Source organism: Aedes albopictus, chromosome 2, assembly GCF_035046485.1.
Source record: "Aedes albopictus strain Foshan chromosome 2, AalbF5, whole genome shotgun sequence".
Taxonomy (NCBI): domain Eukaryota; kingdom Metazoa; phylum Arthropoda; class Insecta; order Diptera; family Culicidae; genus Aedes; species Aedes albopictus.
The window spans coordinates 496,526,566-496,542,730 of record NC_085137.1 but is presented as its reverse complement, the minus strand read 5'-3'; the positions used below and the strand labels follow the sequence as shown (position 1 = coordinate 496,542,730).

The following is a 16,165-nucleotide window of genomic DNA, read 5'->3' as shown; positions in this document are numbered from 1 at the left end:
CTGCATTTTTTATTCGGGTATAAGCTTAGTAATCGCGACGTCCATGGATCGAATCCAGTCTGCATCATTTTAAGATTTTTTTTGCTTTTTTCATAAGTGTATCTTATGAAATTTGTCGTAACAAGCAAGATCTATTTTCATAAGGTATTCTTATGACATCCATGAGAATACCTTATAGCAAAAACTCATAAGGTATTTTGATGAATTTCGTTAGTTTTTTTCGCTGAGTGTTTTTTATTCTGTTTGAGCAAAAGTTTGGGTTACTGTGTTGTTGTATTATTCATTTCTTGCAACTTCAACAACACAGTTACTCAAACTTTTGCTCAAACAGCATCAAATTAAGCAAGAAATGGGTGTTTGCCCTATTTCATAGCAGAAATGGAGTATTGCCCGCATAACTACAAACTGTAAAAGACTGGTCATACTGTAGATGACCATTAGCAATTGTCATTGAACCATTTCTCAGACTATCGGAGATAACAGTAAGCGAACCATTCCATGTACAGATTTGCCAGTTTGACAAATGGTAATCCGCCAATTTACAGTATGTGGAATAGGCGGTTAAGATAGGTTACCATAAAAAATTGCTCGTTTTCTCGAACAAATTTTTCGCATTACAGTATAGGATATGGTCCATATATTATCCAGTTTTTCGGACAATTCACTGCATAACAAATGGTTATAGAACAGTTTAACAATAAATCCAGAAGAAAAACTAACTCTGCATTGGTTACTATTGATTTATGGTCTTCCATTGTATTTTAAGCGTGTAATATATGGTTCGGGCATATCTGATTTGAAGGAAAAATTTCAGTTAGGCCCTTTTATTTTTTCTTAATTTTAGCTAATTTGAAATATTTTGGATTTATTTTTACCTATAATTCAAGAAAAGTTAAAGAACTACTAAAAAAATATTGAAAAAAGATGAAAAATAATCAAAATTAACAAAAGGGCCTATTTGAAAAGTAGTTTTCAGTTAGGCCCTTTTGAATGCTGTTAGGCCCTAAAAGATTATTCAATTTCAGATAGGCCCTTCTGAAATTTATTTAAAATACGGGTAAAATAGCTCTTTTCTCATTGATTAAGGTGTTATGGGATAGCTTAGGTAGATATTGATAGGAATAGTGAAAAATCGGGTTTGTTTACATTTTGCAGATAGGCCCTTTTCAAATGTTACGCTAGAAGTATCTGATGAGATATAGCTAAAAAAACTAAATTTATAAGTCGTGCAAAACTTACCCTTGTTCCATCCAGACCGCTCCAAGCACTTTTAACCATTTTTCGAGGCAAGTTTTTCGTTTTTGTTCACTCAACTCGCGGGCGAAAGATTTTGTTTTTTTTTTCTTCTAAATGCAAACCGCAAAGTTCGATCAGTACAGATCTTGGTACAGATACTAATAAAAGCTACTATTTGACAAACTGTTGAATAGGGCACGTTCGGTGTAGTACTAGATTTGTAGTAATGAGCTGAATTTTAGTATGGTGAGAAGGTCAATTCTCCGTTTCTGCAATGAAATGGTGCAAAAAGCGTGGGTATTATGATTCCTTGCCTAATTTGATGCTGTTTGAGCAAAACTTTGGATAACTATGTAGTTTATGTTGCAAGTAATGGAGAAAACAACAACACTGTTGCCCAAAGTTTTGCTCAAACAGCATCAAATTAGGCAAGGAATCATCCCAACTAACAACCACTCATTTTACAAGCACCTTCACGACAAATTGATTCAGCATGATGCTGAATAACATTTGGATAATTTTCAGGCACAACCTTTGTTCGGGTTTTGTTCACACAAATTTGGAGAAACTATAAAGCATAGTTTTGTGTACCAACTGAACTGTTTGCTGTTAAATCGTTTTGCAACTATATAGTAAAGCTGTTATTCAGCTTGAGCAAAAATGATTAAAAATTAAAAAATGCAAAATTTTTCAATTTTCACGAGAGTTTATGATTGGAACTTAATGCTGTGAACAGTTATTGTGAAATAATATTGTCGTCGCGGTTGAAACCCGAAGTTTCCCCACACCCGACAATCTAATTTTCTCAAAATCCATACGTGAAACCTTACGTCGGACGTAGTGCGCTGGACAGCGGACCTGGCCCTCTATCCAGCGCACTGTGCCCGACGTACGTCCGACACACGGTTTAGGAGATACTTCGATTTTCGCGTGTCAAGAATTCCGATTTTCAACTGCACAAACAATAACTACACATAAACTTACCTAAATCTAGATTCGAACTCAAGATCCGTCGATCGCCAGCCGCATGCCTTCATATCTGCGCCATCCTAGAGATGATGAATTGCAGCGCTCAAATCAAAACATAAACTTCTCGTGGTTTAATAATGATCAGACTTCGACTCCTATTCAGCAGTGGTGAATTAGTACAACATTATGGTTAACGACTGAACAACAGATTAATTCAGCTGTTGTTCTGTAAAAAACCACGTGTTTTTCATCATGTACTCTGAGTCGAAGTATGATGAAACGAAAGCGCTTATTTGACTTGTGAAAAACACATTATACAGATACATGTGCTAATTTTTACATGAACTCAACAAGAAGCAGAAAAAAGTCTTGTTAAACTATGTTGTAAAGGAATAACTGCGAGTCGAATAAAAATCTTATTGAACGTTTTAAAAGTGTTTTAAATTATCATTGTTAATACAAATACGAAAAGTTGAACATTGGCTACTTTTTCAATTGAAATAGCATTTGTACAGTAATGTGTACAGCATAATTCTAGTTCAGCTATAATTACTATTATAAAGCAACAATTCAGCATGCATGCTTGTTAGCGGCTGGTGATTGTTAGTTGGGATAATACCCACGCTTTTTGCACCATTTCATTGCAGAAACGAAGAATTGACCTTCTCACCATACTAAAATTCAGCTCATTACTACAAATCTAGTACTTCACCGATCTGTCCTATTCAAGTGGCATACAGTGAAATGCACATGTGTGAGTGTGTTGCGCAAATGAAATCGCAAACCGTTTGAGAAAAGGTTACTATGCATTGACACCATGCCTCTTGAGTTTTCTGTACTATATTGTTCGATAATTTCTGCACTGATATGGTTTACATCAGTGTTTCCCAAACTTTTAGGAGGTATCGCCCCCTTGGAGCTTGAGAAAAACATTTTCGCCCCCCTAAGTGAGATTTGATTTTCCATGATATTTTACACTACTGTGGCAAAACTGGTATTTAATATATCTTAATTAGTATTGCTCTCATTTTCATTGAGTTGTTTTGCAAATGCATCGATCGTCTGAATTTGAAAAAAAAAATGCATTTTGAAATGATGTTTGTTCTATGTATACATAACACAGCGTAACAAAAATTAACTTTTGGTCTGTCTCAAGAGCAAACTTATGTGTCTCCGAAGGTTTTTGGGCCGCTGAATCCGAATCCGGGCTCAGATTTGCTCCAACACGTCACAATTTTGAGCTATACCTCAATTTATAGGGCAAAATATGCGATTTTGGGCTTTTTTGACTGCAAGCCATTAAGCATGAAAATATTTTTTTTGAGCAATCAAAAGGTTAATTCGTCAATTAACATCTAAATTAACGACTCATGCAAAATACTTCGTTTTACCAAATCGATTTTGATAGTTTTAAGCGATTTATGTTAGGTACGATATTTCCCATACAAGTCACCCTCCAAAAATTGCATGCAAGTTTTCATACTAACATAAAACGCTTAAATCTATCAAATTTGATTAGGTAAAACGAAATGTTTTGCATGAGTCGTTAATTTAGATGTTAATTGACCAATTAACCTTTTGATTGCTCAAAAAAAATTTTTCCATGCCTAAGGGCTTGCAGTCAAAAAAGCCCAAAATCGCATATTTTGCCCTATAAATTTAGGTATAGCTCAAAATTATGACGTGTTGGAGCAAATCTGAGCCCGGATTCGGATTCAGTGGCCCAAAAACCTTCGGAGACACATAAGTTTGCTCTTGAGACAAAAAAATGTTGCGCTGTGTAATCTTGAACAAAATCGAGCAGAACAGAATGTTATCTTCAACCAGATGTTTTACTAGTGTTCTAATAGGGTGTTCTTCAAAACCCGAGTTGTTTGGTTACAAGTACTCAAATAAGACTGGTGGCAAATCGAAAAACAATTACAAAAATATGCAAAAAGTACAACTCAGGAATATATTGATGTATTTTTGAATGTAGTCAGCTTCGCTCAGTAATCGAAAATAAAAGAGACCAATGATCCAAATTGACAAATTTCCTCTGCATTAGAGAACCTTTTATTGTCAAATAAGTTGACATTCATCAGTCATTACTCCATTTTGAGAGAATAGGAAGCAATCAGTGAAGTACTAGATTGAAAGTAGTGAGCTGGATTTTTGTATGGTGAGATGATCAGTTCTCCATTTCTGCAATGAAATGGAGCAAACAACGTGGGTTATATGGTTTCTTGCCTAATTTGATGCTGTTTGAGCAAAAGTTTGGGTAACTGTGTTATTGAAGTTGCAAGAAATAAATAATACAACAACACAGTTACCCAAACTTTTGCTCAAACAGCATCAAATTAGGCAAGAAACCATATAACCCACGTTGTTTGCACCATTTCATTGCAGAAATGGAGAACTGATCATCTCACCATACAAAAATTCAGCTCACTACTTTCAATCTAGTACTTCTTTGATTGCGTCCTATTCAACACTGAATTCGTGGAAAATTTTCAAATAAGCTATTTGTAATAAGCAATGTTTGAAATCCCTCCGGGGAGCTTCTCAGAAATATTTTTAATCAATGTGTGACGACTGTCACCCGAGAATTGTTTTAAGACTCATTAAAATTCATGTTTTTGATTAAAATTTCTATGAAAAAACACTTAAAAACAAAACTTTCTTATCAAGTAAAAAACACCCTGTCTTTCATAATTTGGACAAAAATAAATAAAGAATTTTCGCCATGGAATTTTCTTCTTATACATTTTATTCGATCTTCAGAATCCCTAGAAATTCTTTCGGAAATTCGTGTAGCAATCTTATTTGCTTTTTTTCATGAAACTTTCATGAAAAACTCCACATAAACATCACAAATTCTTCAAAAAGCCAGTCGATCTCAAAACAGACTTTTTATAATTATCGTAAAAACAAAAAATCTTGATATGCCAGGGAGTTTTAATGATTAAATTGATATTCTAGACTTGTATTTTACTACTTTTGGAATTTCTCAAGTATTTAAAAAATCGCCCTTTTCAGTATTTTCGCCCCCAATTTTGGTTTTTCAAATTTTCGCCCCCTTCGGCCTGATTTTCGCCCCCTGGGGGGCGATTTCGCCCACTTTGGGAATCACTGGTTTACAAAGACCTTTATGGTCGGATGCTTCGAGTTTCATATTTTCAACAGAGAAACACCTGTTCGTGGTACAGTAACAGTAAGTGGTAAAGGAGAAATACTGTGTGGAGATTAACACAAACAGTATTTTGTTATGCGGGTGATCATCTCACCATACAAAAATGGTGATGGGGTGTTGCCGTTCCACATGACACAAAATTTAATGTTTGCAGGTCAGTGTAGTCTAGTACCCCGTTAATTTCGAGCAGTTCTCAACATCACATTGACCAATCCAAATTCCTGTGTGGTAGTGGTTTGTGTTCAGATTTCCCGTGGTAATCTATCTGTAAGAACTTTGTAAACATCTTTTGTTCTCACGTATATGGATAGGCTTGCATTAGGTTTCGTGAGATAAAATTTGGAGAACTCAATGGAAGCAACCCTACCAACGGTAACGTCACTCGCCTTTTGTTGCTGCTGTCACGCCATTTTCGCCTTGAATCACGTCTCGCGAGTGTGTGCGTAGGTACGTGTAGTTGTGGAGCTTGGGTGGAGAGAAACCGCCCCCCACTTCCATTCAAAACACAGGTCGCGTCACGGAGCGGGCGTGAAGTACTAAGGTCTTTTTTCTGTGGTGTGCAGCAGTAGTTTCCTCCTTTGATTGTACTCACACACAGTGTAGCAGTAGTGGCTAGTGTTTTAAGTAAATCCTCCTCAGCTCGTCCCATTTTTGCATCAGCTAGTCAGCAGCAGCAGAGTAGCAGTGTCAGTGTCGGTGTCGAGTCGGATCGAGAGTGTTCGTTCGTTCGCGTTTATGCATTCAACTCCGCTGCTGCTATCCATTATAATGTCGTCGGGGTTGCCGTAATTACTTTCGAAAGTTTTTTTTTCTGGTTTTTGAGGAGCTGCCCCGCGTTCGACTCGACGCGCCTTAAAGTGTTGTGCAAAATTTCGTGAGTGCGAAGAATCGGAAGTGGCGAATGGTCGCCGTCGTCGTCGTGGAAGAAGGTCGTCGATGAGCGTCGTCCGTCAAAAGTGGTCATCGTCGTCGTCGTGTTTCTTTTTTTTCGTTCTCTTGTTTTGGGTGTGCAAAATTACGTGTCCGCCGTCTGCCGTCCCTGGGCAGGGGCGCGCGATAATTGGTGGTGTAAAAAAGCATAGTGCGCTTCGTCGGAAACAGCGTCATTAGTGAAAATGGAGAATACGAAAAACAACAGCAGCAGCGGTGGCAAAAGTGAGAAAACTACCAGCAGTTCCTCCGCCACCGCCGCTAGCACCACCATCTGCAGTGGCCAACAGCAACAACAACAACAGCAGCAGCAGCAGGGAAAGGGGTCTAAATTGAAGCGGGCCTTCTCGATGTCGCGCAATCCGTTCCATTCGGTTTCGCGACAAACTGGCAAGAAATCCGGAGCCGCGGAAAAGTCCGCATCTGGAGGAACGCCAACAGCGCTGTCGACGTCGATGACGAATGCAGGCGTCGTGACCTCGGAACAAAATTCCATCAACAGCGGAGGAGGAGTGGGGAGAGTTGGTGGTGGTGGCAGCGATGCAATCAAAGTGCAAGGCAACTGCCCCGAAGCCAATCGGGGTGGGTCGGAGAAGAAGCTATTTCGTCGGCTCTCGGTCAAAAAGTTTATTAATCGCATTGCACAACAAATGACATATGTCAGCCTTGCGGTAAGTAGAGGGATCCCCACATAAAAAAAAAACTGGGTAAAATGTTCGATTGTTTGTGGTCTTTGATGGGGCTGTTATAGGAAGAGGTTGACTCAGTTCTACATGAAAGCAACGATGGATGCTGGTTAGAATGATCTTATAGTATTCTATACATAGCTAAGGAAACTAAGATGTTTTTCGCTCATTTCTGCACCTGTGATCACTTGTGCAAACAGAACCTTGCAGGGCAGATTGATCCTAGGCACACCTCTTTTCCCTTGTATCTACACTTGAGATGGTGTTATTATCATACAATACATATCACTGGACAGGCGAGATATGTCCCCCTACTGCTGCTTACATACTACTATAAATAGGTACCTCTCTGCTCTGCTCTCAAGTGGGTAGCACATTGCGAAAAATTAAGAACTAAGTAGCGAGCGCGTGATTTGTAGGCGTAGCTAGGATTTCATCAAAAGGGGTGAACCTATGATGAATCATTGTTTTATGAGTAGTGGAAAATCATAAGATATGTAGGGCGTATTTATGATACAATAATTTCTTGTAACATGGATCAGGTTGTTCAAACTAAATAGTAAAACGCATTTTACGAAGAAGAAGAAATATGTTCTTACACCCCGTTAATTGAGGATATGCAGAGTGCTTTCGTTCTCTACACTCTAAGGGCCGATTTCTTCACCTCGGCTTAACCGGTAAGCCAGGTTTAACTGTATGGGTAAGCCTGGCTTACCGGTTAAGCCGAGGTGAAGAAATCGCCCCTAAGATTGCTTTTCCTTCTCAACTGACTCTTAGGACTTGGCTGGCGCCGTTATTGATCAAAGTACAAATTATAACAGTCCGGATCAATCATGGAGGAGCAAACATTGACACGCAAATGAATGATGAAATTGACACCGAATAAAAGGGAAAGATTACTTGAGTATTTTTAATTTCGGAAATCTTTGGTGAAATTCTAACGGATTTTCACTTTCTTTTATCAGTTCTATTATCAGTTTTATTTCTGTCTTGCATGTTCTATTTCAACTTGAAAATATTTTCCTAATGTTAATGAACATTCACAGGCGACTTCTAGCGCTCAAATGTATTATAGCATATTGCACTATCGAAAAATACCCTTACTCATCATATGGAGTAATCCTCGCAGAAACCCGAGAAAATTATCTGGAGGAATTTAGTCTCAGGATAAATCCTTAGAGGAATATAAGAAAATATTCTTGTAAGAATATAGGTGTAATCCCGTCAGAAATTCCTGAAATAATATCGAGGTAATCCATGAAAGAATCTCAAGAAAAGTCTCTGCCCTGAAGGAACCCCAGAAGAAGTGTAGGAAGGAATCCCTAAAGTATTCCTGGACAAATAATCTCTTAAAGATTTCCTAAAAGAATCTCGTGAAAAATCTTTAAAGGAAATGAAGGAATCGCTATAAAAATACTGAAAGAATTCAAATGAAATTCTCGAAGGAATCCCCAAATACATCTCCTGAAAGGTTATCGAAATTAATCCCGGGAGATATCAATGAAGGGATCTCAGAAGAAATCCGCAGATAAATTCCGGAGGAAATCTATGAAAAAATCCCTGTGAGACTTCCTGATGGAAACCCGAGAAGAATCAATAAAGGAATGCTGGGATGAATTCGTAATGGAAGCTTGAAAGAAATGCCTGAAGGAATCCCGGGAGAAAACCAAGGAATAAATGCTGGAGTAATCTCTGAATTATTCCCCTTTGAATTTTCTGGAGGAATCTCTGGAAGAATCCAGGAGAAATCCTTGAAGGTATAAATGAAATATGGAGAAATACAGGAATTAGTATAGGAATCCCGGGAGAAATCCTTGAAGGAATCTCTTAAAGAATTGCGGGAAAAGTCTCTACAGAAACGCCTAGAGATATCCCTATGAAAGGATCCTCGAAGTAATCATCTAAAAAATTAAAGGAGGAATCCCGAAGAAATACCGGAATGTGTTCTTAAACAAAACCCAGTAGGAATCAATCCAGGAATCACGGGAGCAATTTCGGAAGGAATATCTGAAAAGAACCAGGAAGAATCCCCAATGGAAACACTAAATGAATCTCGGGAGAAATCAATGAAATAATCTCAGAAGGAATCCCGAGACCGAGAGAAATCCCTAAAGGACCGGGAAGAATCCGTCAAACAATCCTTGAATGAATCTCTGGAGGAATCACTAAGAAAGTCTGGGAAAAATCAATGAAGACATCCTGGAAGAAAACCGTGAAATATCTAAAGGAATCCTGGAAATCCAGAAACAATCCTGGAGGAATCTGCTCCAATCTCGGGAATAATCCGTGATCCAGAATCCAGTGAATCCGTGAATCCAGAAAGAATTCCAGGAGGGATTTTTTTCTGTAGGGTAACTTATCACTGCGACCAATTTTCTGATCTTTTATGATACACCACCCGCTTTAATCTATATAACCATCAAGGCGATAGGTCACTATGAGCAGAGACCCTCAGCCAGGGTCGTGCAATTTCGAAAGGAAAACATGACGTACGACGACTGTAGCAAATCGTTTCCCATGCGAACGGACTGCTGTGATGCTTCACAGCAAGTGTGTATGAAACATGGGATGATACACTTGGATTTTCGTTTCATTTATGAGTCATTGAAATACTTCAACATGCTAAAAACACTATTTAAACCACATTTTTCAATAGTGGAGCACGCCAATAGAATGATAATTATGTTTTATGAAAGAGGATAACAAATTCGACCACTTAAATCCAATTAACCGGCGCCCGTGACCATTGAGAGACTAGCGCGCACCAGTGAGACACTAATGCTCTGACGGGTGAAGCACAAGCAATGCGACCGGGTGGGAGACTACCGAGTGCTACGATGAGTGGAAAAGTTTTTTTTAACGACCGAGTCATTAGAAAAATGTATGAAACACTTGAAGTGACTCATTCAAATGTTGCATGAAAGTGTATCATTGAAACGAAATTGTACGCCCCTGCCCTCAGCGCATGATCGTCGGATGTTTCCCCGCAGGGAAGAATGTGTCGTATAAAATTAATTACTTTACAAGACTGTAAGTACCATATTTCAGAGGGCTGTAGGAATCCCTTATCAAAATATCTTACTCTTGTAGTAACACAGTCACACAATAAATGTGCAGAGGTTTCAGATTCCTCATCGCAAAATCGACAAGTATCATCTTCAACTTTTCTCATTATTTTCTAAGACAGTGTCCTGTTATTAGTCCTGTATATGTGCACAGGTCTTTTTTGGACAGTGAAAGAAGCTTGTTTGTAATTGATACATTTGGAGTAATGAACTTTTTAGATTGTCGTGCACCTTGGGTTTTATTCCAATTTGCATGAACCATAACCCTTTCCCAGTTCCAGGAGGGATACTTGACAGAATCTTGGAGGAATCTCAGGATAAAAATTTAAAGAAGCCCCTGTAAGGATCCATAAAGGAATCCTGGAAAGAATCCCGAAAGGATTACCATGGAAATTTGCTGAAAAATACGGAAGACATCCATTCAAGAATTTCCTCTGATGAAATCCCTGAAGATATCATTGAGGCAAACTCAGGAGAAATTTCAAAAGGAATACCGAATCCTGAAAGAACCTCCAAAACTATCATTCATATCGGAATGAAATTGAAACACGTCTTGACTGCTGGAGTGAAAAGAGTGGAATGACATTTTATTAAACTACTAAATCATTGTGGATCTTCAATACCAATACTCCTCCTTGATTGTCTATTTGCTACTTCATTTAAGTCTGGGGCAAAGCAATCGTCAGCTGGACCCAGAACCGCCGTCCCTCTACCACCGGTAATGGCGCTGAGAGTTTGAGTGCGCGTCCAAAGGATTTGCATGGATTTGCTGTTGTTGATATTCTTCTTTGCGTCTTTGCATACGCGCACTCCTACTCTCATGCGTTACCATAACGGCGCCCTCGCCCAGTTATCCATCGTTTGGTCAGAAGCAGCGCCAATCTCCTTGTCAGCGTCCAAGGAACAACACTAGTCTTGCGTGCTTGATACTAGGCATAGGCAGGCACCAAAGGAATAGGGTAATTCGCCAATTGTTGAACACCACCCAAATGTTGAACAGTTTTTGAAAATGTTATTATAAATTAAACTTAAGTAGTTTTCCATCAACGTAAACGTATGATCTAGATGCGTATACATGTGTGTCATGATATTGCTTTAATAAAGTTACAAAATTATACATATTTTACGTCAAAAATGTCGATTGAAAATTTTGTACCGTCAATGACACGAAAACTGCACAATTCTTAAGATTAATTTTAAGAAATTGCTGTTACGAAATAAGCTTTGCTGGCAAATCGACCACAAATATCAAAGTCACACCATAGTTACGATAACTGGAAGGATGTATTTTCGGTAATACCAATCCGTGTGGTCAAATTATGAAATTCAAATAATTCAACGTACATATGTACAGATGGGTAAATTATTGGTTAAATTGGGAAAAAATCCACAGCTCAGGTGAGATTTGAACTCACGACCCTGAATTGAATTTCATAGATTAACATTGTTTAAAATCACATTTTCATTGCAGGTAATTTCATTTGAAAAAAATATTTTTCTTATCACACTATCATTATGCAGCTAAGATCCAATTGTTGAACACTAGCATAACCTACGATGTTAGCATGACTGCCAGATATTTTTTTTCCCTTCACCTTTTTCAGGAGCGATCCACGGGGTTTCAAAGTATTTCCGGGTCGTTTCAGGGGTATTCTAGGGAGTTGACTGGGTCCCATGGGTTTCCAGGGGTATTTCAGGGGCTTTCGAAGGCGTTCTTTTCTTCTGTTATTTTCGCTTCTAGTCTAATCTTTTCAGCCTTTTTTTGCATTTGGTTCTGTTTAAAACGATTTTCAGTCCACTAGAGCTCTCTTCAAATGGGAAGCGATTCCTTGGGAACGTCCATAAATTACGTAACGCTTTGAGGGGAGGGGGGATGGTGAGGTGACAGGAGTTCAGCAAAGTGTGACGACCCGTACAAAAAATCAGAGGTCCCATACAAAAAGTGTGACATAGGAGGAGGGGGATTAAAATGGGCAATTATTGCGTGACGTATTTTATGAAAGCTCCCTCATTTGAATGAATTGTCACTCAAATGACTAACTGGGCGCAAAACACGTTCAGATTGCGATCCGGGACCCGTACTGGTACCTCATCGATCCATTCCGGAAATTCTATCTCCATGCACTCGAGCGGATCCTTCTGTGCTCCGAACTCGCTGCGTTCCTCATTCACAATGATGATTTTACGACTGATGACAATGTGGTCCCTATCCGGATCGTATAACCGAAACCCTTGAAGAAAAACTTCCCTCAACTCCCAATGCATTCGCTCAATACAAACTTTGGAGGGTCTAGAGCGAGAATATTCGGAGGAATTTCATTTTTGTGTTCCCTAGCAAATGGTACTATTGGGGGACATCGTGCCTTTTGACGAAGTACCATGGTCATTAGCACACGAACTATCACATTTTTTGTTCCATATTTAGATCATTTTATATATTTCAATTGTGAGCCAAAGCTTGGAATGATCCAGTAGCTGCATTTCAACCTAAAATAGAAGAAATTGTTATAACATTTAGTAATCCCTAGATTTTTTCTGACGCTGCAAAAGTTGAGCTCGTTTGTGTTTGAATAAATAACAACATGCGAATCACCCTTGGTAACAGTTGAATGTAGGGGCAGTAGTGGGAAGGCAGAGAATTTGGGCGGGCGTTGAAAATAACAACAACTGACTGTATGACGTCAAGCGTTGTCAAGATGCTGCGGGTTGCTAAGAAAAATATAAAACAGCGCACTCACACTAGCAAACGGCTGTGTATTATACAAAATGATCTCTTCACCTTACTTGTATCACATTGCCCTTTGGTATCTTTGGTATCCTCAGCATAGTCCATGAAAACGCACTTGATGGATTTCGAAGCAAGCTGCACCGAATATCTTCAAATGACGCAGGTGTGGCTTCTTACCCGTCTACGTTTCTTCCGGAGTCATTTCTCCCGCCAATGCTCGTGCTGTACTGCTGTTGATCAGGTACACTGCTGTGTTCACTGACTCCGCCCAGAACCTTTCGGATAGATTCGCGTCGTTCAGTATGCACCTCACTCTATTCAGTATGGTGCGGTTCATCCGGTCGGCTACTCCATTTTGTTCGGGATTGTATGGTCATGAATGATGTCGCACCCCATCTCGAGCCATGCTGGCCGTGAATCTCGAATTGACATACGTTCGTTGTCGCTGCGTAGAATTTTCAATCTCTTGCCTGTCTGACGTTCCGCCATAGCCTTGAATTCTTTGTATGCTTCGAGGGCCTGGTCCTTTTTCTCCCCAAGCAACACACATGTTATATATTAGTAACGACAGCGCAAGTTTTGGTTGTATAGAAGTTTATTTCACGTTATTTCAACACAATGTTAAAATTACGTAAAATTAACTTCTATACAACCAAAACTTGCGCTGTCGTAACTCTAATATAACATGTGTGTTACTTGGGTCCAGCGTGTAGGGGTTGTGTGCTAGTAGTGGACCCTGCGCCTATAGTGGACCCCCTACCGAAAAACCCAAAAATGAATGCCCAAATCAACTGATTCGAGGCAACTTCCACCGGAGGAACATCAATCACATTGTTCCACAGCAGTTCTTGACAAACAAATTGCCTAGTGGTCACAAAAATCGATTATTATAACTATTTAATGAATGTAGACACTCAAAAGAGTCCACTATAGGTAAGGTGACCATATGGTATCCTAAAGTAGGACATGTCCTCCTTTTTGATCAAAAATCAAATGTCCTCCATTCCCTCGGAAATGTCCTCCTTTTGAATATTTAATAAAATTATAGTAATCAATTATCTGGCAAATCTCCAGAAGTTGTAATAGAGTGCAGTAAAAGCAACGATTTTATAGTATTTATCTTTGGTAAAAGTATCCCAAGTGAAAAGTTCTTCATTCCAGAACTTTGAGACTAATAGACTATCAGATGGTTTTATAGCAGCTGTGAATTTGTTTATGATTTGTTCTAGATTGCTTACTTGTTATTCAAAGTTTGCTGCTTAAATTCGACTGTTATACAGCAAAAAACAAATAATTGTTTAGTTGAACGATTGAAATAAAGCTATTTTCCCTATGTTCCTAATTCGAAGAGATTGTTTTTATGAAAATAACACAATTTTATTGCGCTCCTATATTTTTTGTTTTGCTTATCAAATAATAATTTTCATTGATCGATAATTACTCAATAGAATAGAATAACAGCTCGAAGAAGGACATGAGAATTTAAAGGCATTTTAAAAATAGTTGGAGTAGGTTTACTAGAAATGTTGTCATTTGAGATTTCAACTAATTTTCTAGCCCGACCGATTCAGCTTTTTGAATAATCTGGATGCTCTTGAAGAAATGCTAGTCAGTTAAATGCATTATAAGTCAAATACAAAAAAAATGACTTTTTAGTGGAAAACATGTTTTGTGTTCACTGCTGTTTTAATAAGTGTCCTCCTTTTTATACAAATGTCCTCCTTTTTCAACCGAATTTGGTCTAAATGTCCTCCTTCGCTTGTTTTCCATGTGGTCACCCTAACTATAGGGCACATTTAGGAGGGTTCACTATAAGCTCCGTCGGCAGCGTGACAGATAACATGGAAATCAAATGGGGGGTCCACTATAGGCGCCGAGATATGTGTAAACAATCCTATAGTGGACCCCGGTGGGGTCCATTATAGGCAACAGCGATGCATATTTTCAAATGCGTATTTTACTGGAATAATTTATTATTGTTGTATGTTTGACGATCTTAACATAAAGAAGGGACATGAAATTTGTCATAAAATTCCACTTTGGAACAATCCACTGACGTAACATAACTAAAAACCCGCAGAAGTAAATGTCGATGGCTTAGGGGGTCCACTACTAGTACCCAAACCCTAAATCACCAGCTTTCTCATTGCATCGTCGATGAAGCTCATGAAATATCGGCTGCCACCGATCGAGGCGACTTCAAACGGTCCACAACTCTAGCTTCCTTTGTGCTAGACTCTCGCTGCTTGGAAACGAATCACGGGAGTGCTTACCTCGGATACAGGCAACGCATTCCAGATTATTGTTGTTGTTGAACTGGATTCCGTCCGCCATATTTCGTAGCTTCTGCATACCTTGCTTGTTAAGGTGCCTAATTCGCCTGTGCCACATGCTCATATCGATGACTGCGTATGCTCGGTTGATCTCGCGTCGTCGGTTAAGTCGGTACAATCCTCTTTTCGCAACCCCAGATGCGAAAATTTCTTCGGCTTGCGTTAGGACTTGGCATTCTTCCTTAGTGAAAATCACATCGTACCCATTGGCACAAATCTTACTTACGGATAACAAATTCGCTGCTAAGTTGTGTACTTCCAACACCTGCAGGGACGCACTCCAAATTAACCGTTCCTCTTGATTTCGAACACATGGTTCCATTGTTCGCCGTCCCGATTTGAAACGCTAATTCTTGCCTGTCCTCCAGTGTGTGGATTTTTATCGCGAACCACTCAATGGTCCATACTCAGCAAGTGATACATTCGCGAATGTAACATTTCGTGAACCGATATGCTCGAGTACGCTCTTCGAAATGCTGTTTATTCTCTTGTCCGGTTCGATACGAGAGCGCAATCAAGAGAGAAGATGCTCGATAACGCTACACGCAGAACTCAATGTACACAGCGTAACGAGTAACTTTCACGCAGCGACCGAAAAGACAAAAGAATTTTCACGCAGATTTGTGTAACACTGGATCAACACAAATAATGTGCTGATCCGGTGTTACACAAATCTGCGTGAAAATTCTTTTGTCTTTTCGGTCGCTGCGTGAAAGTTACTCGTGTGCTGTGTTGTTTCATTTAAGGGTGTAATGAAAGCTATGCATTCGGTAAGAATTTATTGTCATAATTTTTTTTTATTCTGACTACACAACCTGCAACGTCATGAATACAGTTAAATTAAACAGTAGCTCACGCTTTTAAAGCGAAAACGCATTAAATACTGATAAAAATAATGATTATTCACAGTTGTCCCAAGCTAACGATGAGAGTTCATCGGTAAGTGTTACACTCGTTACACTTAGCGATGCCCGCTCATCGCCGCAGCTTGTCTATATCGGAGCATCTTACGTTGAGCACATAATGGGTGAGGTGCGATGCAAAGA

General features: G+C 39.1%; 1 protein-coding gene across 1 annotated transcript in view; it reads left to right on the top strand.

Annotated features, from left to right (window-relative positions):
• Positions 1-5,736: 5,736 nt before the first annotated feature.
• Positions 5,737-16,165, top strand: part of LOC109622492 (ubiquitin carboxyl-terminal hydrolase 31) — a 32,705-nt gene continuing 22,276 nt past the window's right edge. The window contains exon 1 of the mRNA XM_029870500.2: positions 5,737-6,978. Within this exon, the coding sequence (XP_029726360.2) occupies positions 6,493-6,978 (486 nt within the window). The 5' untranslated portion in view covers positions 5,737-6,492. The remainder of the gene's footprint in view (positions 6,979-16,165) is intronic.